General features: G+C 33.8%; 1 protein-coding gene across 1 annotated transcript in view; it reads left to right on the plus strand.

The window, feature by feature from the left end:
* LOC149802771 (uncharacterized) overlaps nt 1–27,560 on the plus strand; it is a 308,654-nt gene that overhangs the window by 95,853 nt on the left and 185,241 nt on the right. Inside the window, exons 32-37 of the mRNA XM_089953831.1 lie at nt 2,841–3,014; nt 6,484–6,642; nt 8,955–9,110; nt 10,801–10,977; nt 21,820–21,906; nt 23,173–23,286. Of these exons, the coding sequence (XP_089809957.1) occupies nt 2,841–3,014; nt 6,484–6,642; nt 8,955–9,110; nt 10,801–10,977; nt 21,820–21,906; nt 23,173–23,286 (867 nt within the window). The remainder of the gene's footprint in view (nt 1–2,840; nt 3,015–6,483; nt 6,643–8,954; nt 9,111–10,800; nt 10,978–21,819; nt 21,907–23,172; nt 23,287–27,560) is intronic.

Consider the following 27,560-nt stretch of genomic DNA (forward strand, 5'->3'; position numbering starts at 1 on the left):
TATATTTAGTATCAGTGTGTAAACTGTCTCATAGTTATTGCAATCCTTCAGAATGTCACATAGTTTTAGTATCAGTGTGTAATCTGTCTCATAGTTATTGCAATCTTTCAGAATGTCACATAGTTTTAGTATCAGTGTGTAATCTGTCTCATAGTTATTGCAATCCTTCAGAATGTCGCATAGTTTTAGTATCAGTGTGTAATCTGTCTCTTAGTTATTGCAATCCTTCAGAATGTCGCATAGTTTTAGTATCAGTGTAATCTGTCTCATAGTTATTGCAATCCTTCAGAATGTCACATAGTTTTAGTATCAGTGTGTAATCTGTCTCATAGTTATTGCAATCCTTCAGAATGTCACATAGTTTTAGTATCAGTGTGTAATCTGTCTCATAGTTATTGCAATCCTTCAGAATGTCGCATAGTTTTAGTATTAGTGTGTAATCTGTCTCTTAGTTATTGCAATCCTTCAGAATGTCGCATAGTTTTAGTATCAGTGTGTAATCTGTCTCGTAGTTATTGCAATCCTTCAGAATGTCGCATAGTTTTAGTATCAGTGTGTAATCTGTCTCGTAGTTATTGCAATCCTTCAGAATGTCGCATAGTTTTAGTATCAGTGTGTAATCTGTCTCGTAGTTATTGCAATCCTTCAGAATGTCGCATAGTTTTAGTATCAGTGTGTAATCTGTCTCATAGTTATTGCAATCCTTCAGAATGTCACCTAGTTTTAGTATCAGTGTGTAATCTGTCTCATAGTTATTGCAATCCTTCAGAATGTCACCTAGTTTTAGTATCAGTGTGTAATCTGTCTCATAGTTATTGCAATCCTTCAGAATGTCACATAGTTTTAGTATCAGTGTGTAATCTGTCTCATAGTTATTGCAATCCTTCAGAATGTCACATAGTTTTAGTATCAGTGTGTAATCTGTCTCATAGTTATTGCAATCCTTCAGAATGTCACATAATTTTAGTATCAGTGTGTAATCTGTCTCATAGTTATTGCAATCCTTCAGAATGTCACCTAGTTTTAGTATCAGTGTGTAATCTGTCTCATAGTTATTGCAATTTTTCAGAATGTCACCTAGTTTTAGTATCAGTGTGTAATCTGTCTCATAGTTATTGCAATCCTTCAGAATGTCACGTATATTTAGTATCAGTGTGTAAACTGTCTCATACTTATTGCAATCCTTCAGAATGTTTCATAGATTTAGTATCAGTATGTAAACTTTCTCATAATTATTGCAATCCTTTGGAATTTCTTTTCCAAATCATCAAAAAATAAGTGTGTACCATATATACTCCCTTATGAATTGAGTCCAACTGCAAACTGCACAGAACCAGATTTTCTGGCACATGATGTGCTGGTAGATCTAGGTCTGTGAAGTTTATTAGGACTAATCAGTAGAACAAACAAAATGGACCCTAATCTGCAGATGTGTTATGCTATGGTAAATCAGGATATTTGTTGCTTGTAGTTTGACTCAACTTATAAGTGAGTACCTAGTGGGAAATGTCTGATTGCACATCCTTCTCCAAGATACAGTGATTGTCTGGCTAATCTGTAGCATCCACATTTGGCAGTACGGAATTATTTCATAAGAGTAAATCCTCAGATTCATTCAGGAAGTTTGAAATTTGCATTACAACGAATGATTTTTTTAATGAGCTGCTTCTGTTCTATCAGCAGTCAGATCAGAGAAGATGGAAATCTAGTCCATATTGTTAATTTGAACATAGGGCATAAAATAATTATGTTTCTTGTGCTGTTCGTAAACTAATTGGTGAAAATCACTTACTTTCATTCCAATGTTGCTTGGTCAGAAAAGTTTGCATTCTGAATACCATATATAGTTGCTATGCAACATAAGTTCCACAGCTAGCCTGTAGAAGTGTGAAAATCATTATTGGTAGGTTTGATGACTGTGTTAGCATTTTAAGAGTAACCCATCGTCTTGTGCAAATTGTGTCAGTCAATCAGTCATACTCTTGTCCGATTAGGATCTCTTGAACCATTTCAGATATCTTAATGAAATTGTTAGGATCTCTCAATGAACCGTTTGAGACATCATAATGAAATGGTTGTGATGTCTTGAATCATTTGAGATATGATAACGAAATGGTTAGAATATTTTGATCCATTTGAGATATCATAATGAAATGGTTGGGATATTTTGATCCATTTGTGATATCTTAATGAAATTGTGAGGATCTCTTGAACCATTTGAGATATCATAATGAAATGGTTAGGATCTCTTGAACTGAGATATCTTGATGAAATGGTTAATAATTTTTATCATAATAACAGTTTTTTTCTTGTATACGATTTGGCCTTTGTCAAATTAGTACTTTTAGAGTTATCTCCCATTTTTAAAAATATTGTATTTGCACTTCGTGTCTTTTGGATATTCCATAAATATGCTATTACTGAAATAACTAATTATGTATTAGATAAAAAATAATGGCTTTCACAGAAATATATTTAATCAGAGAGATGAAAGTTTTTTGTGTGAACTCTATTAAGCAATTTACATAACAAATTTTGACTATATATCTTAAAGGATTTTTATTTTTAGAGAATACTAACAGCTTTTACCATTTATCTTTAACTTTTAATACTTCATGTTTGCATTATTAGGAAGGGTTTATCTTTCTAAAGTGTTTTATGAAATTGGAATTCTGTTTCCTCTAAAGTTTATAGAATTTGCTTCTAATTAGCACCATATAGCCATTATTGTACTGACATGCCATTTAATGCTGAAACATACATACATACGTTTTGGGGTTATTTGGGGAGGGTGTAAGTCTAGACTAAATAAGTTACAATGTTTCTATATACCTTGCTAGGTGAATGTAGTGTGGGACTTACATCATCCAGTGGATTTGGTCCCTGCAATGAATGCCCAAGGAACTACTACTACATCAACCGTACATATTGTGAACCATGTCAATCTGGTTACATCACTTATCAATCAGCTGCAACTGGACCTTCCCTTTGTATTTCACAGAGCAATTTACAGTGTAAGTCTTTTCATTTATTGTCTGTGGAAATTTGCCTCATTCATCGAATTAACCAGAAATTAGTGTATTTTTTTATTTTGCATTTGAAAGCAAATCACAAAGTAATGACCACTATGTTAGCATCAGCATGCAAGGTATCACATTGAGTTCAGTGGTGCATCAGTCTTGCATTTGAAAATGTATCAAGTGTTAATGCTGGCTTTGCTTTCTCAGCCATAGTACTTAATTATTTTAAAATGATTGTGTCAATACAATTTTGTATGTAAGGTACTCCAGCCTCATCTTGTCATGAACACTTTTCCAAAATTGATGTTATAGCAATGTTTAGGATTTAAAACAGGTCTTTGAACTAGGTCCATTGATAGACAGGTAGGTAAACAGGTCAGTCAGTTACATAATTAAAAACATTTGGTTTGGGTTCATGTCTAATGCATTATTTTTTATGAAAATTGTAAAATAATTTCTAATGTGAGCCTGCTTGTTTAAATATATTTTTAGAAAACTTGTTGCAAGTTTAGATAAGTACATGTTCAGTGTATCTCAGCTTCATAGCCAGTGCATAGAGTATCATATATTGAGTGAATACACCAATTGCATTGATAGCTTAAATGATGATAAATTATAATTTATTGATGCTAACATGTTGGAGAATCACTTGGTGATATAGCAAGTCAAAAGGGATCATTTAGTGTTTTTCTTAATTGTATTTTCCAGGTGCCACTACCCCAACTAAAAATTACAGTGTTTAAAGCTGTTTGAATATGTTTGTGTTATTGCTTGTTGGTTAATTTGTTTCTATAATAGCTTGGAACATACATTTAAATATTGATAACCTGATAACCATTTTAGCAGTCCTGGCATATGTGGCTGTACTAACTTCCAGTATTCAGATGTTTGATGTTTTCAAAACTTCTTTACAGATTGCCTTAATGCAGTTGCTTGCTTTAAACCTGTCTTTTAGGTGCATGATGATGTAAACATACGCATACATAACCAAAATAAGAGGCACCATAAAAGTTGTGCTTTTGTGAGCTTAATGACATTTTTAAGCAATGATCTGCTGTACATGGTGGCCAGCTTATCTAGTGGAGGAATAACCTGGGATAAACCCAGGAAGAAACACCAACCCACAGGAATCTACTGGAACTGTTTCTCATATACCCATGTTAGCTGAGCCCATGACTTGAACCTATATGGACATAGGTGAAATGTCTTTAATTTGTAAAGATGAATGCCTTAGACAACTTGACTACCCAGGGCCCATGAGGGAGGAGAGAAAGAAACAAAACATTTTTTTGTCTGATATCTAGAAAATGAACACATTACATGATATAAGAAGATTAGGACATGACAAAAACTTTTATTTCAACTTTTTTAAACTGACCATTACATGCAAATAGAGCTTTCCTTCATTATAACATGGTACTTGGGGTCCATCAATACCAACCATACTATGTGCTGAACCATGATATAGCAAGAATTTGATATGAATACATGCATTTGTGTCATTGTTGCAATTTAACTGTATGGAATAACAATGTCTTTAAAAGGAAGAAATTATAATACTGAGCTTCATGTTGTTTTCTTTCAATCCATATGCCCTACATTTGATAGATCAGATCTTACAAGTTACATTAACAGTGATGTAAAACTCACCTTTAACAAATATACTTATCAATTTTCATTTCTAATCTACATCTGCAATGTCATTAAAACTAAAGTGATTCAGATTGATGAAAAATCTGTCACTTGCCAAGACACAGTTGTGTGATGAAATTCTGGTTGCACTTGAGGCTAACACATTTTGAATGTTAAGAATTTTATTCTTTTGTAATTAAGCACTAAATTTACATGTTTACCACTTTGAAGCATGTAAAAAATTAAGAACATTCTAAAAAAGGTTGACTGAGTCAGTTCCTTTGTGTGTGCATTGAGTAATGTCAAGTCTTTTTTGTGTGCAATGAGTAATGTCAATTCATTTCTGTGTACATTGAGTAATGTCAAGTCATTTCTGTGTACATTGAGTAATGTCAAGTTATTTTGTGTGCATTGAGTAATGTCAAGTCATTTTGTGTGCAATGAGTAATGTCAAATCATTTTTGTGTGCATTGAGTAATGTCAAGTCGTTTTTGTGTGCATTGAGTATTGTCAAGTCATTTTTGTTAAATAAATCATCCTTAGTTTAAAGCACCTGTTGTGCATACAAATTAGTGACTGAATAACCTCATGCCAATCATTTTTGTGTGCAATGAGTAATGTCAAGTCATTTTTGTGTGCATTGAGTAATGTCAAGTCATTTTTGTGTGTATTGAGTAATGTCAAGTCATTTTTGTGTACATTGTGTAATGTCAAGTCATTTTTGTGTGCATTGAGTAATGTTGTCATTTTTGTGTGTATTGAGTAATGTCAAGTCATTTTTGTGTGCAATGAGTAATGTCAAGTCATTTCTGTGTGCAATGAGTAATGTCAAGTCATTTTTGTGTATATTGAGTAATGTCGTCATTTTTGTGTGTATTGAGTAATGTCAAGTCATTTTTGTGTATATTGAGTAATGTCAAGTCATTTTTGTGTGCAATGAGTAATGTCGAGTCATTTTTGTGTGCAATGAGTAATGTCAAGTTATTTTTGTGTGCAATGAGTAATGTCAAGTCATTTTTGTGTGCAATGAGTAATGTCAAGTCATTTTGTGTGCAATGAGTAATGTCAAGTCAGTTTTGTGTGCACTGAGTAATGTCAGTCATTTTTGTGTACATTGAGTAATGTCAAGTTGTTTTTGTGTGCAATGAGTAATGTCAAGTCATTTTTGTGTGCAATGAGTAATGTCAAGTCATTTTGTGTGCAATGAGTAATGTCAAGTCAGTTTTGTGTGCATTGAGTAATGTCAAGTCATTTTTGTGTGCATTGAGTAATGTCAAGTCGTTTTTGTGTGCAATGAGTAATATCAAGTTGTTTTTGTGTGCATTGAGTATTGTCAAGTCATTTTTGTTAATTAAATAAATCATCCTCAGTTTAAAGCACCTGTTGTGCATACAAATTAGTGACTGAATAACATCATACTGTGTGCAATATGGTTTTAGCAATTCTACAATCCAAAGATGGTTGAAATAATCACATCTGTTTCCAAACACAGCTAATCCAAAAAGAATAAGCACCATTCACTAGCAGGATGTGTGTTGTCTACTTAAAGTATTTCATGATTTTATGTTGTTTGAGACTAAGTCATTCACATTTTTTGCAAAGTCTATGTTTCTCAGGTGCATGACTTTCAAAGGCCAGGGACAAAACTATCATGTAGGTCTTGTATTTTAACTATTTTCTAAATTTTTTGTTGAGGCCAGTCCATTTGTTTTTTTAAGCAACAATGTTTTGAGTTGGATGAATTGGAAAAGAATTTATTGTTGTAATTACAAAATGCATATCAATTACTGCTGGCCTACAGTATTACACTCTTTATTTATATCATTTTCAGTGCGTTGTCCTATGGGCACTTATCAGTCCATCCCAGGCGTTTGCTCTTTGTGCCCCAGAGGGACATACCAGAACAATGAGGGGTCCGGTTCCTGCATTTCCTGTAGTCCTATGTTTTCCACATATGCTATGGGCTCTAACAATATTACAGCTTGTGTTGGTAAGGACGGATTTTACTCAGAATTTATGATTACTTCAGATTTTGAAAATAATATTTTTTTCTTTGGTTAATATTTTGATTATCATTTGTTTTAAAAATGTTACAAAACATGTTGCATTTCATAAGTTTTGGATAAGCTAGAGTCACTAAGACTGCTTATTATAGCCATTTTATTTCAGATGTAATGGACCATCATTTTTATTATCAGTACTCTCCTAGTTTTGTCATGCAGGTCTTGCCAATAACTTTTAGAGAACTCCATCCAAACAAGAAAGACAAAAATGTGGTTTTATTCCTGCATATTACCAAAGGAATCTTTTACTGTAGTGCCACTTGTTGACCCTTACATGCCATTTTCTGTCAGCCCAGCAGGAGAAATGTGCCATATTTTGAACTGCAGTTCCATTCATCTCCTGCTGGATTTGCACAATATATACACCAAGTTCTGCTAAAAACAAGATTTAATACACTTAAGTGGTGACATAATGTTGGAGGGACAGAAAATTGTTTTTCTCCCTCTGTTAGAGTATATGTAGAGGCATTATGAATGAGAAGTATAAAGCAAAGATGGTTATTTATATCAGATTTGATGCAGATAAAATGGAAATGGGCTATTAGCCCATTATGATCATACCATTGGTGCAGTTTTTAGATTGGCCCATTTTTCTCAAACCAGGCTGAAACAATGCTATGCTTTTTCAAGAGTTTTGGAGACACTGTGATTGACTCTGTCTTACTATCACTATCCCATCCTACAGTTTTAGATGAATATTTGCAAAATGGGGCTCTATTTTTCACCCATTATTAAGTCGTGCAGCATGTATTTTGTCTCCAGCTCCATACCTTTGTGGCTTGGGATGGGTCATGAGGTCATAAGATAAGACAATTACTGCCAATCAATATATATATATATATATATATATATATATATATATATATATATATATATATATATATATATGAAATGGAGAAACAGGTAATAAATTATTTACATGACAGTTATTTATTATGTTATTTTACCCAATTTTCACGCCCACCCATCCTCCAAGAATGAATGAAAATCCATAAAACTCATTTTTAACCCAGTTAAGTAAAATATATGTATAAATGTGGACCAGGAATGGACCATTTTTCCAGAAAAATACTTTGAGAATTATCAAGCCTCTGCTTCATGGAGTTGCTCTTTGCTAATAATTTTGTAGATACAGTTGGATAACTTGTCCATACCTGTAGCGTTAAACATTGACCCCATGGTCAGTGATATGAAAACATAGGGTCCAGCTTTGAGATGCAGGATCCCTACAATACTTGCCTTTTTCCATAAGTCCATCCATTCACACATGTAACCTGAATAGGCTTGAAACCTTACACATAACTGAATGCCATTTGGTACATACATTCCCTGTTACTTGTAGATGTTATATTAGATGTTTAATCTTTTCAGATCCAATTTTGATAGAGTTACTGCCTATTTCTATCAATATTAAATCACTTCAGTATATTATTGCAGTAGCACAGCACAGGAATATAAATAAATTATAATCAATGGATTGAATCTTATCATTAATGGGCTTTATCAATGAAATGAATAATACTTGAAATTAAATTATAATGATAGTATGGAGCATATGTATTTCTTATATTGGCATCTGACAGCATGATAATTCTGTTTTAGTAAAGCCCTTGAAAGAAAATTTAGACTTCATCAGAAAATTCATGTGTCTGTTTAATGATGAAGAATTGTGGGTATGATGTTATTGTATGGTTTAACGCCATTTTTCAGCACATGATAGGCTATGCATGGCGGCCAGTATTAATGGTGGAGGAAGAACCTGGGAAAACCCCAGAAAGAACCACCGACCCATGAGAAGCTACTGGAAAACTTTCTCACATACCTACATTGGCCGATTCTGAGACTCGAAGTCATGCAGACAAAGGTGAGATGGCAGTGATCTATAACAGAAATTGCTTTAGACCACTAGGACACTCGGGGCCCCTGTGATAACATAAAGGGACATAATTTGATTCTGATTTTAAAATCATTAAAAATCTTCAAAGCAATACAATGCCAGTTTGAAAAGAAAATAATTGAAAAGAATTTTATATTTGAATAGGTACAATTCCACTGTCCAGTTGTCAGTGAATAATCTCATTGTTCCCTACATTTTATTATTGCACTGACAATCTAGTGATGTTAATGATGTCTCTTTTCTTATGTTGTTTTTGAAAATTAGATATCATATTACACTTTCATTTGTGTCTTTTTTTAAAATGAGATTCAGAAGCAGAAGTGCATATTTTTTGTCTCACAGCTATGTGCAGTGGAGGTTTTATCTCAGACAGTGGAGTGCCTCCATGCCGGCAATGTCCTAGAAGCACCTACTGGATCAATAGCACATACTGTTCTCCCTGTCCAAATGGAGGAATTACATTGAATACAGGAGCCATAAGTTCTCAGCCATGTCTTTGTAAGTAACCTGATCTATCCTGATGATAACTATAAATGTATAACATATATTTGCCTTTTATCTTGATTCTACCACAACAATATTCCACTTTTAAGGCAAAATGGTTGCATTGACCAATAGCAAGTGAAACTTGTTAACTGGTTTCCAGCAGATGACCCTAAGAATCATAATGTAGTAACTATAAGATGACATATAAGCTTTCTTATTACAAGTATATACTACATTCTGTGCCAGAAAAAAGTCTACAATTTAATTCAAAGTATATTCCCTATTTTACTGTGAGACTGCTTGTACATTAAGTTTCCAACTATACATGTGGTTTACAGATACAAAAAACAAGTCTAATGATTGACTTGTGCACTCAGCTCTCACTGGTGGCATGGATTATGAAAGTCACATCCATGGAAACAAATTTGGAATAGTTAGTTTCCTGTTAAATTATTGTTATTTGAACTACTATAAATGCAGACATGGCTTTTATGATGTCTGGTTGGTCCTAAATGACAATAGTGTTGATCTTATGTCTAATATGGCTGCTCAGCATCCATTTTGAATACCTCACTGTTACTGTTCATCCTGAATGAATAGCCATATCAATATGGTGTTCTCACTGAAAGACTCATAACATCCAATTGTTAATTAATGAAAATGGTGCAGTCTGATGTCCAGTATAGCCACCAAGGCAGCCATATTAAAAATCTTTTTAATGCTAATCTTTCTGAATGGAAAATTATATCAACATGGAGTTATCAGAAGTACTTTTTATGATGTCTAGATGGTTCCAAATGAAGATATGGCTGACCTGACCATCAAGATGTCGACTATAAGATATTGAAAATCTTAGTCAATACTCCTCCTAGATCATTGGTCATATTGATATGGAGATTTTCCAAATGACTTCCTGTAATATCAAGCTGAATATCAATGAAAATGTTGCCATTCAGAATCCAATACAACCAGAACCTTGATAATCTTGTTATCACTACTCATCAGAGGGAATTTTTAATAAATATGGGGATTCCACCAGGAGATTCCTTATGATATCTAAATTAAAGCAGTGCTGATCAAACCCGAATATGGATGCCATGGTGGACATTTGATAATCTGAAAATCTAAATTAATTTGTTATTTCTACTGAGTGGTTGGTTTTATTGACATGGGTGTTAACCAAACGGCTTCTAATCCTAGATGAAAATGGGGTCAATCTTATATCCAGTATGGCTGTCACAGCAGCTGATTTGAATAGCTTGATATTGCACAGAATAATCAAGGATGGTAGCAACATTCAGGGTTTAAAAAGTATAAATTGTCTTATTGTAAATTCCTGGACATTGTTTTTGACCAGTCAAGTACATGTCCTTCCAGCGGACTGTTGTTTTTTTTTGTTATGCTTGTATTTTGTGAATTCCTGTGTGTTTATCAGAAATGTTTGTTTTTATTCCTTGTTCCATATGTTTCACCACAATGCAAAATCTTCAACATCTGTGGTGGTTATTTATTCTTGTGCATTGTTTTACACAAAATTTGTATAAACTTATTAACAGTTGAATTATTTCAGAGATTCTTATAAATGATAAATGGCTGACTTGCAGACTGAACCTAGCACTGGAGAAAAAAAAGTTATTTATTCATTTATTTTCTTCTGGCAGAGCCAAACAATAAATATAATTTTTTTCTTCCATTTAACAAGCCCAATGCCCTGCAGGCTACTTCTCATACAATGGATATGGAAATAGTGTCACATGCCGAACATGTCCACTGCATCATTATCAGCCGAGCCCAGGCCAGACCTTTTGTATAGAGTGTGCTAATGGTCAATATACAGATGGTATTGGAAGGACAAATCTCACCGATTGTAAGGATGCTGGTATGTATCATTCTTTATCTGGCATCTTTAGTTTTTATTTATCCATCAAATACATTGCCCAATCCTATTAGTACTAGCATCAGAAATGTCCTCTCTGCAGTCTCCCAATGCAATCCACCCTAAAAGACAAAGAAAAGCATCAATCTTTTCAGCTATGCATCATGTGAACAAAGGGAAGTAACTCTTTCAAATTAACTGCCACTGCTCCTGCTAGGTGTTTGCCAGATTATAATCAGCTTTGACCACCCAACATTGTTTTCATTGGGTCATTATACATGATGTAAACAGCATCTCTCTTTGCTGGTGATTTTTTTTTCTTCATATGAATGCATTTTTTTCCGGGTCATTATTGGCAATGTGATACTGATCATTAACACTCGTAGTTTCACCAGTGTATTTGTCTCGCACCATTAAACTGCACTTTATTAAGCACCTTTTACTTATATGAAACTATTTGAGCACTTTGTCTATTTGTTGTACAATGGTCTGCCTCTTACATGGGCACCCTTTTTGCAGCAAGAAAGTGTATTTTTCTGGAGGGGATCACACATAGAAGTAATAACACATTAATAAGAAACAGACTAATTCAATATTTTCATTTAAATATCCCATGCATGTTGTGGAATCAGTGTGATATACACTTTTGCTAGCAACATTTTAAAAAAGAATATTATAAATACTGATCAATATGTATTTACAATTCTCTTATAATAATGGCTCAGATCACATCATCATTGAACACTTTTAACACAACACAATACAGTAGTTCTAACAGTTATGTCCACAGTTTTAACATTATTTGTAGCAAGGTCATATTCCATTGTGAAATGCAATTACACAGTTTGTAATATAATGCACTGTTTGATTATTTTATTTGATCTTCACAGGTTTTGTCATTCTCATAGTCACTTTCCTCATCCTAGAATGCTTCACTGGAATTCCACACACTTTCAAAACAATACTTCACTGGAATTCCACACACTTTCAAAACAATACTTCACTGGAATTCCACACACTTTCAAAACAATGCTTCCTGTATGAATACTTCCACCCTGACTTTAACCAGATTACAGGTGGAATTTGAAGTGGATTTCACTTAACTCATTCGGCCCCAGAGGTTTTTGTCGTTTTTGCCTGAAATGTGCGTAGGAACAAGATTTGGGGTGCTATTTCGGATTTTTTTTATTATTTATTTTTCTTTTTTTTTTTTTTTTTTTTTGCTTAATAGACCTGTCTGTGTGCAGTTAAGACTGGTATGCCTTAGATCTGAGGCCAAAAGGTCTAAAATCTGGACACAAAATCACATTCCGATCTCGAGCGAGTTTTGGGTGAAAAAAAAACGGGTCCAAAAAATGAGCTTTTTCTAACTGTATTTTGTAGTGCAACTAGAACTTCCAGATTATTTGATATCATTTTAGAGCTATATCTGTCTGCTATTTTTTAATACCATCCACGTTGGTCTATCTTAAATGGCCTTGATGCTGCAGGGCTTTGAAGTAGGGTACAGCCTCATCACGCCTACAGACGGGATCGGGGCTGAATCGGTTAAAGCCTAGATTCCACTTATTATAAATTGTAGGTGGGTTCAGGGCAGATTCAGGGTGGAATACAGCCTGAAATATGCAAATTAGTCTGTCTACTACTAGGTGGAATTTGTTTATTCCACCTACTAGGCGGAATTAGTTTATTCCACCTACTAGGTGGAATTTGTTTATTCCGTCTACTAAGCAGAATCTGTTTATTCCGCTTATTTAGCCTAGATTCCCCTTATTATCACTTTTAGGCAGATTCAGGGTGGAATATTGCTTGAAATTACTGTTACTAGGTGGAATCTTTATTTCTGCCTAATTACATGGAAATACCTGCAGAAACCCCATCCAATAATGAAAATGTCAAGGCAGATTTCAGACGGGTTTTTTAAAGCATTTTCTGCCTAAACCATAAAAAATATACTTCAGATTTCTATTATGTATTAAACTACCTAATGATTTTTAGATATTTTTGGGAATCAATGATAAATATTCACAGTAATATTTAAAATGGATCATACATTTTATTTTGACAGACATTATCAAATAAGATTTAGGTTTTACTTGTCCTAAGGGGCAATGCCATTTTCTTTCTTGCATACCAAATTTAATCCAACATGGCATCACTTAGTAATATTCATTTCACTTTAAAGTTTGGTGAGATTTCACACATATTTTGACCAAAACTTTCAATGAAATTATGTTGAGGTCTCACTCAAATTTCTTTGAAATATTTGTGAGGTTTCACAAATAAATTGACTAAAACTTTTGTAAGATTTCACTAGAATTTTAATAATTATATAGTATTTTACTGAAGTTTTTTTTAGTGTTTCAGACATTTCAGCAGGTTTCAAAGAAATAATGGATATGAATTAACAGGACTTTATTAACCAAAGTGATATTTAAGTGTGCATGAAAACAATTATACTGATGTTGTAATTATATGACATCCAAGGCAAGAGAAACGGGAGTTAATACTAATAAAAACAATAATAATAATAATGACTTTATTTAGAGAAGGTAATTCAATTAGTTACATAACTAATCTACCTTGAGGCCTTCTATCTGTGATGTACAACATATACAGTATATACAACATGATATGAAGTATCTGACACTAAATAATTAATTGGTTTTAAAAATCAAAGTACCAAGCCTGGAACATATGCAAAGGCATCTGTGAACACATTTAACATATATAAAATATAAAATATTAATCTGCATAGAAAAATTCAGCTGTGAAAATAATGCAAAATTACAGAAAAGCATCCATTTGAGACAATTTGTTTATGAGAAGAAGAAAAGCTAGGAGCCTGCCTTATGTCACTTGTACTGTAGACTGGATTTTTGATTGCACAAACTATGATGCTGTTGTGGTTTCTTGAGTTAGTCCTTGTTCCAATAGCAGCCGCGACAAACGTTTATCATGATATAATAACTCTTATTTTACACTGAATTCCAACACACCAAGAATATTTTGATAATATGCACAATAATGCCTCATGAGATTGAAAGTAGATTCTACTTTTCGCCAAGAAAATTCCACAAAGATATGACTATCTTTGATAGACATGGATATCTGGCAACAATTCCCACCAGTGATCTACACATTGTCCCTCCTTAAATTCTGAAGTTAATCAGTTTGGAGTTGTATATTACTTCGAAATCGTCCCGATTCAATTCCTTGTCCTATTTAGCACGTTAGCCACTACTGTAAAGCTCTTTATGGCACAAAAAGCAAAATGCTTGTCTGGCGTTCAGTTTTCATACAGATTGACCAGTTATGTTCCCATCAAATTTGCGTTCAGGGTATTCTCATTGCCGCACATTTTTCAAATGGTTATTCAATCTCTTGTCCCGCTCGAAAATTCAAATCGCCATGTTTAGTAAACATGCTCTTTCCCATCAGTTTCTGTTACGCAATGATTCATTGGGCAATTACAAAATGTTGACAATCAGAAAGCTTTATACAATGATCCTCTGTTAAACAATAAATGGAACAAATACTTACTTGAAAGCTCGTTGTGGAATGGGACTGGATAGAGCAGTATTTAAAAAAGAGTTCCAGAGACGATATTAAAAAATGGGTCCATATCGAGGAAATTCAGATCAGGAGAAAAGCAAAATTATGTTTTAAAACAGAAAACAAGATGAAAACTTGTTTGAGGGCAGTTAAATCCAATTGAAGTTAAATAAAAATACAACAACAACAACAACAAATTTGAAAAAGAAATTTAACAAGAAAAGCTGTGGAAAGAAGTTATAAATTGTGCCCAAAATAAACAATAAAAATTTACAGCTATCAGAAACAGGAAATATAAATGCTGCTGAAAATCATTCAAATTGTACCAGAAACAATACATTTTATTATGTCTTATTGATATTTTTATTGAACTGTCAGTGATATTACAATCACAAAATATCACTATATTTTTGGTCATTTAACTTTACAGACACACAAAAGCCAAGTCCTAATTATGGCTTCTTTAACTGATGTAAATGACTAAGTTCTTCATTCCGCCTAGATGTTGGTTAGAAAATAAACTAAGTCCAGATTAACCTCCTTTCATATAATAGATGCCAGTGACTAAGTTCCTAATTCCACCTAGATGGTGGGTGGAAAATCAACCAAGTCCAAAATTATGCCTAAAGTTGTATTTATACCAGGAATTTGACAAAAGTCCATCTTAGAGTTAGATGGACTCTTAGATAGATTCATCTTTGACTTTTCAAATTTTCCATGTCCGCCTTTGTATTAACCAGATTTTTAACATTTTAGGCAGATTCCGCCTGGAGTCTGCTTAAGTTCCAGGTGGAATCTGCCTAATTATTTCGTACTGGTTCACTGGAATTCCACACACTTTCAAAACAATACTTCACTGGAATTCCACACACTTTCAAAACATTATACTTCACTGGAATTCCACACACTTCCAAAACAATGCTTCACTGGAATTCCGCACACTTTCAAAACAATACTTCACTGGAATTTCACACACTTTCAAAACAATAATGCCTTTTATTTGTAGCAAGTAGAGAAAAGCAGCAAAATTTCTTAACATCAGTTTTATTGATATTTATGCATATCTCCACATAACACAGTGTATTTTGGCTATATGTGATCTAAATAATAAATAAAATAAAAACATTAGTGTATGTCTCATCATTTCTGCACATTCAGTTATATCATATAAACATATTCTTTATCATCAGAACCTTTCAATTTGATCATTATTGACCTACCAATAAAATGTCAAAATAAAATGAATCAACACTTAAGCATTATCAGTATTAGGTTCAAATGTAATGTGAATTAGTACAGTGCTATAAATCAGTAGTGAAAGGTATTTTATTGTGTAATTTGAGCAGAGTGTTGATTGTTGTTATTATATGTCTGATGTGCATGGAATGATTGAGAAGCACTGAAAATGTTTTGTAACCAATTAATAGCAGCTATCAAAATGACATTTGAGCTATTGCAAAATTACATAACTAACACCCTTGTGCCATGTGCATTGTAAGACCAAAGTTTATTTTATCAAAAGCATATCAGAACATTAAGCTCTGATAAAATGGGTTCTTGCAACAAACACACAATGATAAATTTATCACAAGAAATATTTAGGTCCCATGTGAGATCCAAACATCCACCTTTATGAATATAAATCCAACACTTTTTCCCTTAGAGCGACCCCAGGTGGACAGGTGGTTTTAAGCACTTGCCTTTACAGATCATTGACATCTCACTTCTGTCTGCATGGATTTAAGTCTTGGCTTGGCCAATGTGGGTATGCAAGAAAGCTTACCAGTAGCTTCACCTGAGTTAGTGATTCTTCCTGGGGTTCTTCCTCTATCCTCTACTGGCCACCATATCTAGCCTATAATGTGCTGATAAATAGCATTAAGCCCACAGAACCTGATCTACTAGACCATAATTAGTCCTATGTCAGCCAAAAAAGTAATAGGTGCAGAAGTATGCCATTCACAAACAAAACATGAACACTAGGTCTGACTGTTGACTAAGACGGTTATAATAGGTAAATTCAGTAGTAGCATATAACAAAAAATATACTTTTTACTTCCCTAGAATACAAAGTGAAGATTAAAAAGATAGTATTGTGATTCAGTCCCAAATAATCCTAAATCTTCTATCATAAGTCCCAAAGTATACAATGTTCAGTATGAATTCCAATAGACCAGAATGTCCTGTTGTATCACAATGATGCAATCCAGAATGTCTTTGAATGACTTCTTAAGAATACTAAAAAATATGTTAATCCAGTCATTGAACACTTTAGTAATTTCAGTGAATGATTTAAAATAATTCATCTGATATAATATCTTAACACAACTGCAAACCTTGATCCTTGATTCCCAAAGACTGATATGAAAGTGGAATGAATTAATTTATTTACAAAGTCTCTATTTAAACATGTTTCACTTGATCAAAGACATGATATAATATTCTGTAATTCCCTAGATGTGAGTCATTTCAAGTTGGAAAATTCCATCAAATTGTAAACAAGATTGTTTCTAGAATATTCTGATCTCAAAAAGCCACATGTCAGCATCTTATTTACAATATACAATCATGGACAAAAAGTAGATATGTAAGCATGTTGCTTACAAATTACCATTATCTTAAAGTACAATATACAATCATGGACAAAAATTAAGCACTCAGTATAAATATAGATAACAACTTTCATCTCATGATTTTTTAAAAATTAATCACTCACTTATCTGTCATTCATGCTTTTCTATTTGCCTCATATGTCAGTCTCAAAATGTATTTTACTGTCATATCCCTTAAAGATCCTTGGGGTCCTTGAGTTTCCAATTACTGTTGATCTCAAATTTCTCACCAGAAGAACTTACACTTCCGCAATAATTTCAGTTGCAGTAAAGTTGTCATGTCTCATTTTAACTGATAACATTTATTTCCTTTTCTTGAATCTTACATCCTGCAGATGCAATGTTCTTGGAATGCACAGTGCAAAACTATTTGAAAAACCTGTTGTTTAAATTATGATACAAGCATCTCCAGGCTATAACAGTCTTTCTTTCTCTATCCATTCCATTTTTTCACTTGTGCAGAATATTTTCCTTATCATGTACAGCATTAATTTTCATTAGTCTTTTGGACATCACTTTTTTTTGCCAAGGATCCTCAGGCAATATATCTTTTCACTGATTTTAATTATTTAAATTTACTTTTTCTTATAAATTTAAGAATTTTCTTTTCCTTGACAACCTGTTGAACTTTTTGCAACAATTTACTCATTTGTTGCCAACTGTATAAGTATTGATTTTTAGCATTGAAGCAAATGCCCTGTGTTTGTAGAGGAAGTGATCATGTCTTTTGATTTCTTGGTGATAGTCTGGTATCCTGCTGAGTTTATTTTGCTTTTCTCTATGTGGAAGTAACCCAGAAAGTTATCATATTATGTTTGTATCTCACAGATTTGTGCTTAAAACTACACTGCTTCACGGCTATTAGCTTTTGTAATTTTCATAATTATTGACAGTAATAATTGCCAATTATGGTCAAAGTGAAAAACCCAACATCAAAGGGAGGTAATAAAGACTAACATCATTTTCACGCTTGTCTTGATCCATACTGAGTTTATCAGCTGTTTGCTATTGTAATCTCTACAATTAGGATAATACCTGGCAATTATCAAAGTGACAAAACTTGATATATGTAGATCAAATAGTGCAAAGGATAATTGAATTATTTACCCATTTGCATGGATTAAAGTTGGGTACTTAATCAGCATGTTGGAAATAATATGGCCACTTGTGAAGGGTAATTTTGACATTATTCTGCACTAATATGCTGGCTGCTGGTCATGTTATAGGTGTGGCTCCCTAGAGGGGTATTTTGGAATGCAGACTTGTTGGTGGGAAGTGACTCTGGTGTAATATGCAGGTGGCTGCTGGTCTGGGAGAGCCATTCAAAGGGGGGAACCATTGAATTCACTTTTATTCTTGTCTTCTTCAGCACAGAAATGTCAGTCAAGTCCTAATGCTTTAAAGTCATGGAGGACAACCTAATGTTCTCATACACCTGTAGAATGTGTGCATTGTAGGAAGAAGATATTTGGTTCAACATTTTGAAAATGCATTTGAAGGGCCGTTACAGAAAGTGACATGTTCTAAAACTTCTGAACACAAAGTATTAAATATTCACCCAAATGTGGAATCATTATAAGGGTTATAGAGATTCAGCCCTACCTCCAGTGAAGATATTTACAACAGTGCCTATAGCGATGATTACTTCACATCCTGTCAAAGACTTACCAAGTGATTCTGCTGAAGCCATATTCCATGTATAATACAGCAATGAGCAAATTGGACAAAACTAGATCCATTGTAAATACAATTTGGCAGCTCATTAGACATAAGTTCATATCTCCACTTGTACATGGAGTTAGTAACATTGAAGCCAGTGTTCAAGGTCACCTTCTGGCTTTGTTGGCGGGATGGGCCTTCAAGTTGTATATCATTCACTGTGCACTGTCCCAGCTGCCAACCATCCATGCTGGTGAAATGCACATGGCTTGATAGTTCCTAAAGCGATGACGTCATGCACTCACCTACTGCCCTGAATGACCAAAACTGAGCATATCCATGATACCAGTACATGGTATTCCTTATCACAATTGGAGCCATCTGCCTGTCCCAACCAACCATGCTAGACCAGCATTCCCCAGATGGACCACAGTCCATGCTGGACATCATTTGGCTGGCCGCATTAGCATATCCAACAGGTAGAGCTATTTGTATGCATTGGTGATTTGGCATTATCACTGCCATACATAATGCTCTACTCCAGAACACAGAGTGTACAGGAGGAATACAACATTTTGGGTGTTACGGAGGTGAGGATTGATAGGGACTTCCATGAACATTTATGATCCAACCATGGAAAGGATGGAGTTCAGTTTTAAGATGGCAATCAAAGAGATGTACAGAATTTTGCCTTCATCGGAATGCAGTCCGGCATTTGCAGTTAATACTGCACATAAGGTCAAGGCCTCAGTGAACATTAATGTAGATGATGAACATCCATCCAGCAGGATTTTACCACAATCTTCATATATAGCAGAAATTTACCTCCAACAGTTATACTGGCCACCATGTATAGCTTATCATGCAATGACAAATGGCATTACAAACCAAAACAACAACAGAAATCCTTCACACCCTTCCATGTAAATGTGAGCATCCTGTTGCAGGTTTAGTTCAAGCTTACACTAGTAAACATCCAGAATACGAGTTGTCACCTAGCAGGAACAAGTAGGGTTAATCTCTAAGAGTGACTTCTTATCATCTGTATTATATATGGATGGGAAAATATTTTTGGTCTTTCAGGGAGGGCTGGATTCAGAGGTAGCAGAGAGTAATTTCCTAATATTAGTGTGATCAGGTAAGTATTTTTGGAGGAACATAATTTACTTAAAAATTTCCTTTTTGGTCTCAGTGTCCCCTCTATTCCCATTTCCTGTTTGATAAATGTTATGAAAGCCTATGACATGCAACAAACTGAATCAGTTATTATTTAATGAATTATTAAAATTAATATAAAGTATTTTAAAGTCTTTGTGACAAACTAAGTAATAAGCATTGCTAATTTTGTTTTACAATGATTGAAAACAGCGGGCAATCATTTGCCTATTTTGTTACAGTAGATTCAGATATGGGAGAGAACTTTTCCAGAGAGAGGAATATGAGCAGTTATCTTGGCTGGCAAGCGTGCTTTGGCTCACACAAGATTTGTTTCATTGGCCATCTCGTCAGGCTGATTGCAACAAATACAGTACTCCCTTATTATAACAATGTTCATGAAAGATGCAGAGTATTTTGCTTTACAACGAAACCACCTTATAATGAATAGTGGGACCACCTTGTAATAAAGTATCAAATATACTCAAATACAAGTTTCCTGAACTATAAATTATCCCCTCCCTTTTTTTAAAGCTGCAGAATTCTAATTTCTCTTTTATCCTCCAATAAATCACAGTGTATTTGCTAGTCAGATCCATCTGAAAGGGTGACTTATCATTAGTCAGAGTTGCACTTTGGAAAACTAAAGATGCCAGACTGGATGGATAGATAAATATGAAGAAAAAAACCCTGACAAAACCAGCGTAAAATACAATTATGTTATTGAGTTGAATATGTCACAAATAAATTGACATCTTACATATTGCCCATTATGACGTCATAGAATCTTTAGAGATCCATAATGCTTGACATTTTCAATCTGTTTGTATGAAAAATTCATGAATTGTACCATAGGTCACATACCAGTATGAAAACAATAACCCAGAATGAATAGTGATTCACAATATCCTGTAATATGTTAATTCCACAAGTCATACAAATAAACAATGAAAGTCAAGTCCACACTTGTTTGATTCACAGTATCCTATGTCACTGTCTAATGTCAGCTGGTACAAAGCCATAGAATTCATCCACATTGAGTGGCCAAATAAAGTTCTGAAATCTTCCATTGTCATCTAGTCCTTGTAAATATCATCCATGAGTCCTTAACTTTACTGTCATGCATGTTACTGTCATGCATGTGCTTGTGTGGTGACTGAGCTTGGGTTCTAACTTGGGTTCTATAAGTGACTCTTCGATCGTACTTTTTCCAAAATCTATTAAATGATGCACCTGAACAGGTGTCAGTAATGTTGGCAAGATCACAGAGTACAAATAACCATTCTCTGTTACTGGTACTGAACAAGTATCAAATGTGTGGCTTGATCAGAGGATTGTCACCTGGGAAAACAAAGAACCTTCCTTGGCACTGAACAAGTATCAAACTCATGGTTCGATCAGAAAGATTGTCAACCTGAAAACAAGCTCACTGCTGCCCTCACAAGCCAAAGGCTGATCGAACCATCTGCACTGGCAGATAACTTAGGAAGCATCACTTGAGAAAAATATCTGGCTTATGTTGGCACATATAAGATGAGATCTACACTGCATGACTCATATTTAGTACAAAAATATTGACTTACAAGAGAGGACATATGGTTCCGGATACAATTTCACTAGCATTTTAATGAAATGGGATCCATGACTATATTTGCCATATAACAGGAACAGTTACCATGTTGTAATGAAGGGCCTTACATTGAAAGAGTGCTTTATCTGCTTGGGATATAAAGTGTTCCTTAAACACAGGTAATTGCTCCTAAAATCTTGATGAGGCAATTATTTTAGAATTTCTTGACATGTTTGTCTCAATTATGTATTCATATTAAAAAATTAGTTGAAATTATTTTTTCTCTCCACACAGCTACCAACCTTTGTAATGGTAATACTTGTAGAAATGGAGGAAACTGTACAATTCGATTCCATGACTACTACTGTGAATGTACTAAAGGTAAGTCTTTGTGAAATTGATAGCATGGAAGGACTGAGGTTGCCCACAAATAAAGTTCTGCATTCATATCAAATCCCTTTTGATTTAAGGCATAATCAGTTATTTGAATGCTCATTAATTTTGTAGTAACCTCTTTGATCTTTGCAACCATTTATTAATGTATATTCTCCCTTGCAAGAAAAATCTAGGAAAAAACATCAAGGTTATTTTAGAGACATTAATGGTGTTATTGCATTCATGATAAATTAAGGTTGTTGTAAACATAACATGGGATGGATAATTGTATTGATGTCCAATTATTTATTTATGCATGAGAGACAGTGTTATGTATGAAAATGGTCTATCAACAGCTCTAAATCAGTTTTGACTTATCAGTGATCCATATGGAATGCTGACCAATCAGATTGCCAGCTAGTTGTATAACCCTGCTCATTTGTCTGTTTACTGTTTTTTATGTTGTCTGAGCGCAATAACTGCCATAAGAAGATAACTTGTACAGGTTTTATTATATACTATGTACACTGCTATAAATTTGCTTTTTCATTCAGTTTTGACCAGATCTTCATAATTCACTAAAAGTTGTTAAATATATGTGTAGATTTGTTAAAGAAAATCTTGAGATTGGTTGAAGTTGATATAACAATGAGTAGGCAGAACAAATTCATTTGGCTATTTGGTCATTTTGGATATGTCCCATAACATAACATTTGTTTATCATGCATAAATATTCTTTACTTCAATGCAACTTAACATTGAACTTTTCTTGTTTATTTTTTTGTGCAGAAATTCAGTAATTAAACTATTCAGTAGATATATATCAGTTAATAATAGAAATTTCAGCCAAAAAACAAACATTTGCACCTTTGAGGATCAAAATACATTAGAGTCATTTAAATTAGACATCTCTACCTATTATGCTTTGATTTTATGAAATCAAAATTAATCCAAGTGCATTACATTATGTATGTTGCTAGCTTTTGTACAATTAATCCAAATGCATTCCATTATGTATGTTGCTACCTTTTGTACAATTAATCCAAATGCATTCCATTATGTATGTTGCTACATTTTGTACAATTAATCCAAGTGCATTCCATTATGTATGTTGCTACCTTTTGTACAATTAATCCAAGTGCATTCCATTATGTATGCTGCTACATTTTGTGCATGCTTTCTTGATGACTTTTACAGATTCATTATTTTTAAGACTGTGCTTCATATTTTACTCACACTGTAATAATATTTAAGTTTGTTTTTAATTTTCAGGTTACTATGGAAGGAATTGTGAATTGGAAGTGAATCATTGTCTTTCACAACCATGCTACAATGGTGGGATATGTAGGTCTGCTCCTGCAGGTTACAACTGTACCTGTCTTACAGGTAAGAGTGAGGGTCCTGGTCTCACAAGAAAGGGTAAATTCTTACCATCACATTTGTTTATGTCTAACAAATAAGAATGAATTCTTATACTTGCATCTGTTCCTATTTTACAGATAAGGGTGAATTCTTAATCACATCTGGATCTGTCTTACAAGAAAAAAGTAAATTCTTTAGTTTTTTTCTTCAAATACATCACTGGATCATGTTATGAACTGAGAAAATCCACTACCTTGTAAATCCATCCCTCCAAAGTGAAAAAAAGAAATTTATCACATAATTTGGAATGTTTTAGCAACTAAAGTGGTGATAGGATTTCTGCTTGCTGAGGCACTTGGAACTAACCCAAGTCCAGATGGATTTCTTACAAATATCAGCTGACAAGATTAAGGCTATTTCTACTTGCAACACAACTGTTTTCTAAATGACATCATTAAAGCTATGGGATGGAGATCAGAGATGACTTTCTCAGGCTTTTACCTTGGAGACCTTTCAACCAAAAGGGCCAAGTTTCATTTGAGGAGACCTACATCAATAATGCTACCTTCTTAGGTTTTTCAGCAGCTTCATAACAATGCAGGACTCTGCTTCTTTTGGACTTGCAGGAGTGCAATGTTTTCTCTAAGTAACTTCCACATATTGGCCATGTGCTAAACCAAGTCCTATCTTTACACCTTTACATGAGATATCAAGCTGCTGTACATGTTACAGGACTAGAGCCAGGGTTCACAGTGGGATAAGGGGATGTACATTTTAACTCCCTTCACCTGTTATATATTCTCCTAATTTATTATGATTGGGTAGTGTTTTTCAAGAAAATGACATTTTTGGAGTAAAAAATGTTTTTTCAATAATACTTGCATGATCAAAATATGGGAATTCCTGCCCAAGCCATACCCTTGTTACATCCCTGGAAACACATGCACATCTTCTCTATTCATGACATGATAGGATTTGATGCCAGTCATTCATTATTTGATTGACAGGATTTGATGCCAAAATCCTCCATCCAAGGGGAGACCACACTCATCTGACTTCTGTCTTTTGAAGCTAAAGACCTTTTACGGCATTTTTTGAAAGGTCAAGCTGAAAGCCATAGTGAATGTCCTTTTTAGATTAGAGTTAAGCTTCATTTATGATGTGGTGTATGTTCTTATAACATAGTATGATCAGGTAAGAGATGTTGAAGAACATTTTACTCCAAAAAGTGGTTTCACCTGTATGTGTCCCACAGTAAATTCTTTCAGTTTCACCTATAACTGCCCTGTGATAAGAGCTGATCTTAGGTTACATCTGCATGTGACTTATAGGCAGGTGAATTCTGTTCCAGATGTTGATACCTTTAAAACTGAACCTATCCCACAGGTAAGAGTTAATTGATACCTTTAAAACTGAACCTATCCCACAGGCAAGAGTTAATTGATACCTTTAAAACTGAACCTATTCCACAGGTAAAAGTTAATTGATACCTTTAAAATTGAACCTGTCCCACAGGTAAGAGTTAATAGATACCTTTAAATCTGAACCTATCCCACAGGTAAGAGTTAATTGATACCTTTAAAACTGAACCTATTCCACAGGTAAGAGTTAATTGATACCTTTAAAACTGAACCTATCCCACAGGCAAGAGTCCATTCCTGTTGTTGTATTTACAACTGTCTCAGCAATTCAGGATAATCAGCATAGTGCCTACTTCTAAAAATAATTTATAATTTGATCATGAAGATGCAAATAACTAAACTAATGCCAAATCCATTGTGTTCCTTGTCACAAAAAGATCAACCACATTGATTTTGTTTTGACTGTATTTTGCGCATGATGATAATGACATGATAATAATATTTACAATGGCAACTCTAGTGATAATGACATGATGATATTTACATTGACAATTCCAGTGATAATGACATGATGATAATATTTACAATGACAACTCCAGTGATAATGACATGATGATATTTACATTGACAACTCCAGTGATAATGACATGATGATAATATTTACAATGACAACTCCAGTGATAATGACATGATGATAATATTTACAATGACAACTCCAGTGATAATGACATGATGATATTTACATTGACAACTCCAGTGATAATGACATGATGATAATATTTACAATGACAACTCCAGTGATAATGACATGATGATAATATTTACAATGACAACTCCAGTGATAATGACATGATGATATTTACATTGACAATTCCAGTGATAATGACATGATGATAATATTTACAATGACAACTCCAGTGATAATGACATGATGATATTTACATTGACAACTCCAGTGATAATGACGTGATGATAATATTTACAATGACAACTCCAATGATAATGACGTGATGATATTTACATTGACAATTCCAGTGATAATGACATGATGATAATATTTACAATGACAACTCCAGTGATAATGACATGATGATATTTACATTGACAACTCCAGTGATAATGACATGATAATATTTACATTGACAACTCCAATGATAATGACATGATGATATTTACATTGACAATTCCAGTGATAATGACATGATGATAATATTTACAATGATAACTCCAGTGATAATGACATGATGATATTTACATTGACAACTCCAGTGATAATGACATGATGATAATATTTACAATGACAACTCCAGTAATAATAACATGATGATAATATTTACAATGACAACTCCAATGATAATGACGTGATGATAATATTTACAATGACTCCAGTGATAATGATGTGATGATAATATTTACAATGACAACTCCAGTGATAATGACATAATGATAATATTTACAATGACAGCTCCAGTAATAATGAATGATGATAATATTTACAGTGACAACTCCAGTGATAATGACATGAATATCTTACAAACAATGGGCCGCACTTAAGACAGAGACTGTCGCTTAGTAGTGTGCACAAACAGGCACAATCATTTTATGAGATAATTAGGTACCCTAAACTCATGAATTGACATGAATAAACTTTGCTTCTTTAAATACTGATGCAGGGAATCATGTTGTTGCTTTCAATTTACCTATAAATAATACATAATACTATTTATGATGTTGCATGTATAGTAATTGGTAAGTAAGTAATGATTCAAGGGGATGTGATTACTGATTTTGCTTGAAAACAATATGTGAGGTCTTGTTCGCTTGTTTCTGAAAACAATAGTTCAAAAATTTATTTTATAAAACATTCACCTTAAATGTACATGGTACAAAAAATTATTTTGGCCAGATAATTTCTGGTGTCCAAACACAAACACAGTCAAGAACATAAAATATGGTATGTAATGTTACATTTGCTGACAGTTCTTGAAGTAAGAAATATGATGCACAGTTGCATTTATAAGTGTCCTAAATGTAATGACAAATCTGTACTTCTAACACTTTCATAAGGTTGAAATATTTATGGTCAATATAGAACATTATAACCAGTGGTTTGGAACTATTATTCTAGAAGTGATCTGCTTTCTGACCTGTAAGGTGTACCTGGGATTGGTTTCAAATTTAATTTCTAGAAGTGATGTGATTTCTGACCTGTAAGGTGCACCTGGGACTGGTTTCAATTTCATTTCTAGAAGTGATGTGATTTCTGACCTGTAAGGTGTACCTGGGATTGGTTTCAATTTTCATTTCTAGAAGTGATGTGATTTCTGACCTGTAAGGTGTACCTGGGATTGGTTTCAATTTCATTTCTAGAAGTGATGTGATTTCTGACCTGTAAGGTGCATCTGGGACTGGTTTCAGTTTCATTTCTAGAAGTGATGTGATATCTGACCTGTAAGGTGTACCTGGGATTGGTTTCAATTTTCATTTCTAGAAGTGATGTGATTTCTGACCTGTAAGGTGTACCTGGGATTGGTTTCAATTTTCATTTCTAGAAGTGATGTGATTTCTGACTTGTAAGGTGTACCTGGGACTGGTTTCAATTTCATTTCTAGAAGTGATGTGATTTCTGACTTGTAAGGTGTACCTGGGACTGGTTTCAATTTCATTTCTAGAAGTGATGTGATTTCTGACTTGTAAGGTGTACGTGAGTGGTTTGGAATTTCATTTCTGGGGTGATCTGATTAATGATAGACAAGGGGTATATGGATGTTTTGGAACTATAATTCTCGGATTGTTATTTTTCCATCTGTTCCACTAGTAAGGGGTAGGAGCTATAATTTGTAGATTGATATGCTTTCAACTGTTCCACAACTAGAGGAAAAAGCTGCATCAATATCTAATGTAAATCTGTTTTGCTGTATTACTTTATTCTAGATG

The sequence above is a fragment of the Sinohyriopsis cumingii genome, chromosome 3 (assembly GCF_028554795.1).
Source record: "Sinohyriopsis cumingii isolate HCF-2022 chromosome 3, ASM2855479v2, whole genome shotgun sequence".
NCBI classification, from domain to species: domain Eukaryota; kingdom Metazoa; phylum Mollusca; class Bivalvia; order Unionida; family Unionidae; genus Sinohyriopsis; species Sinohyriopsis cumingii.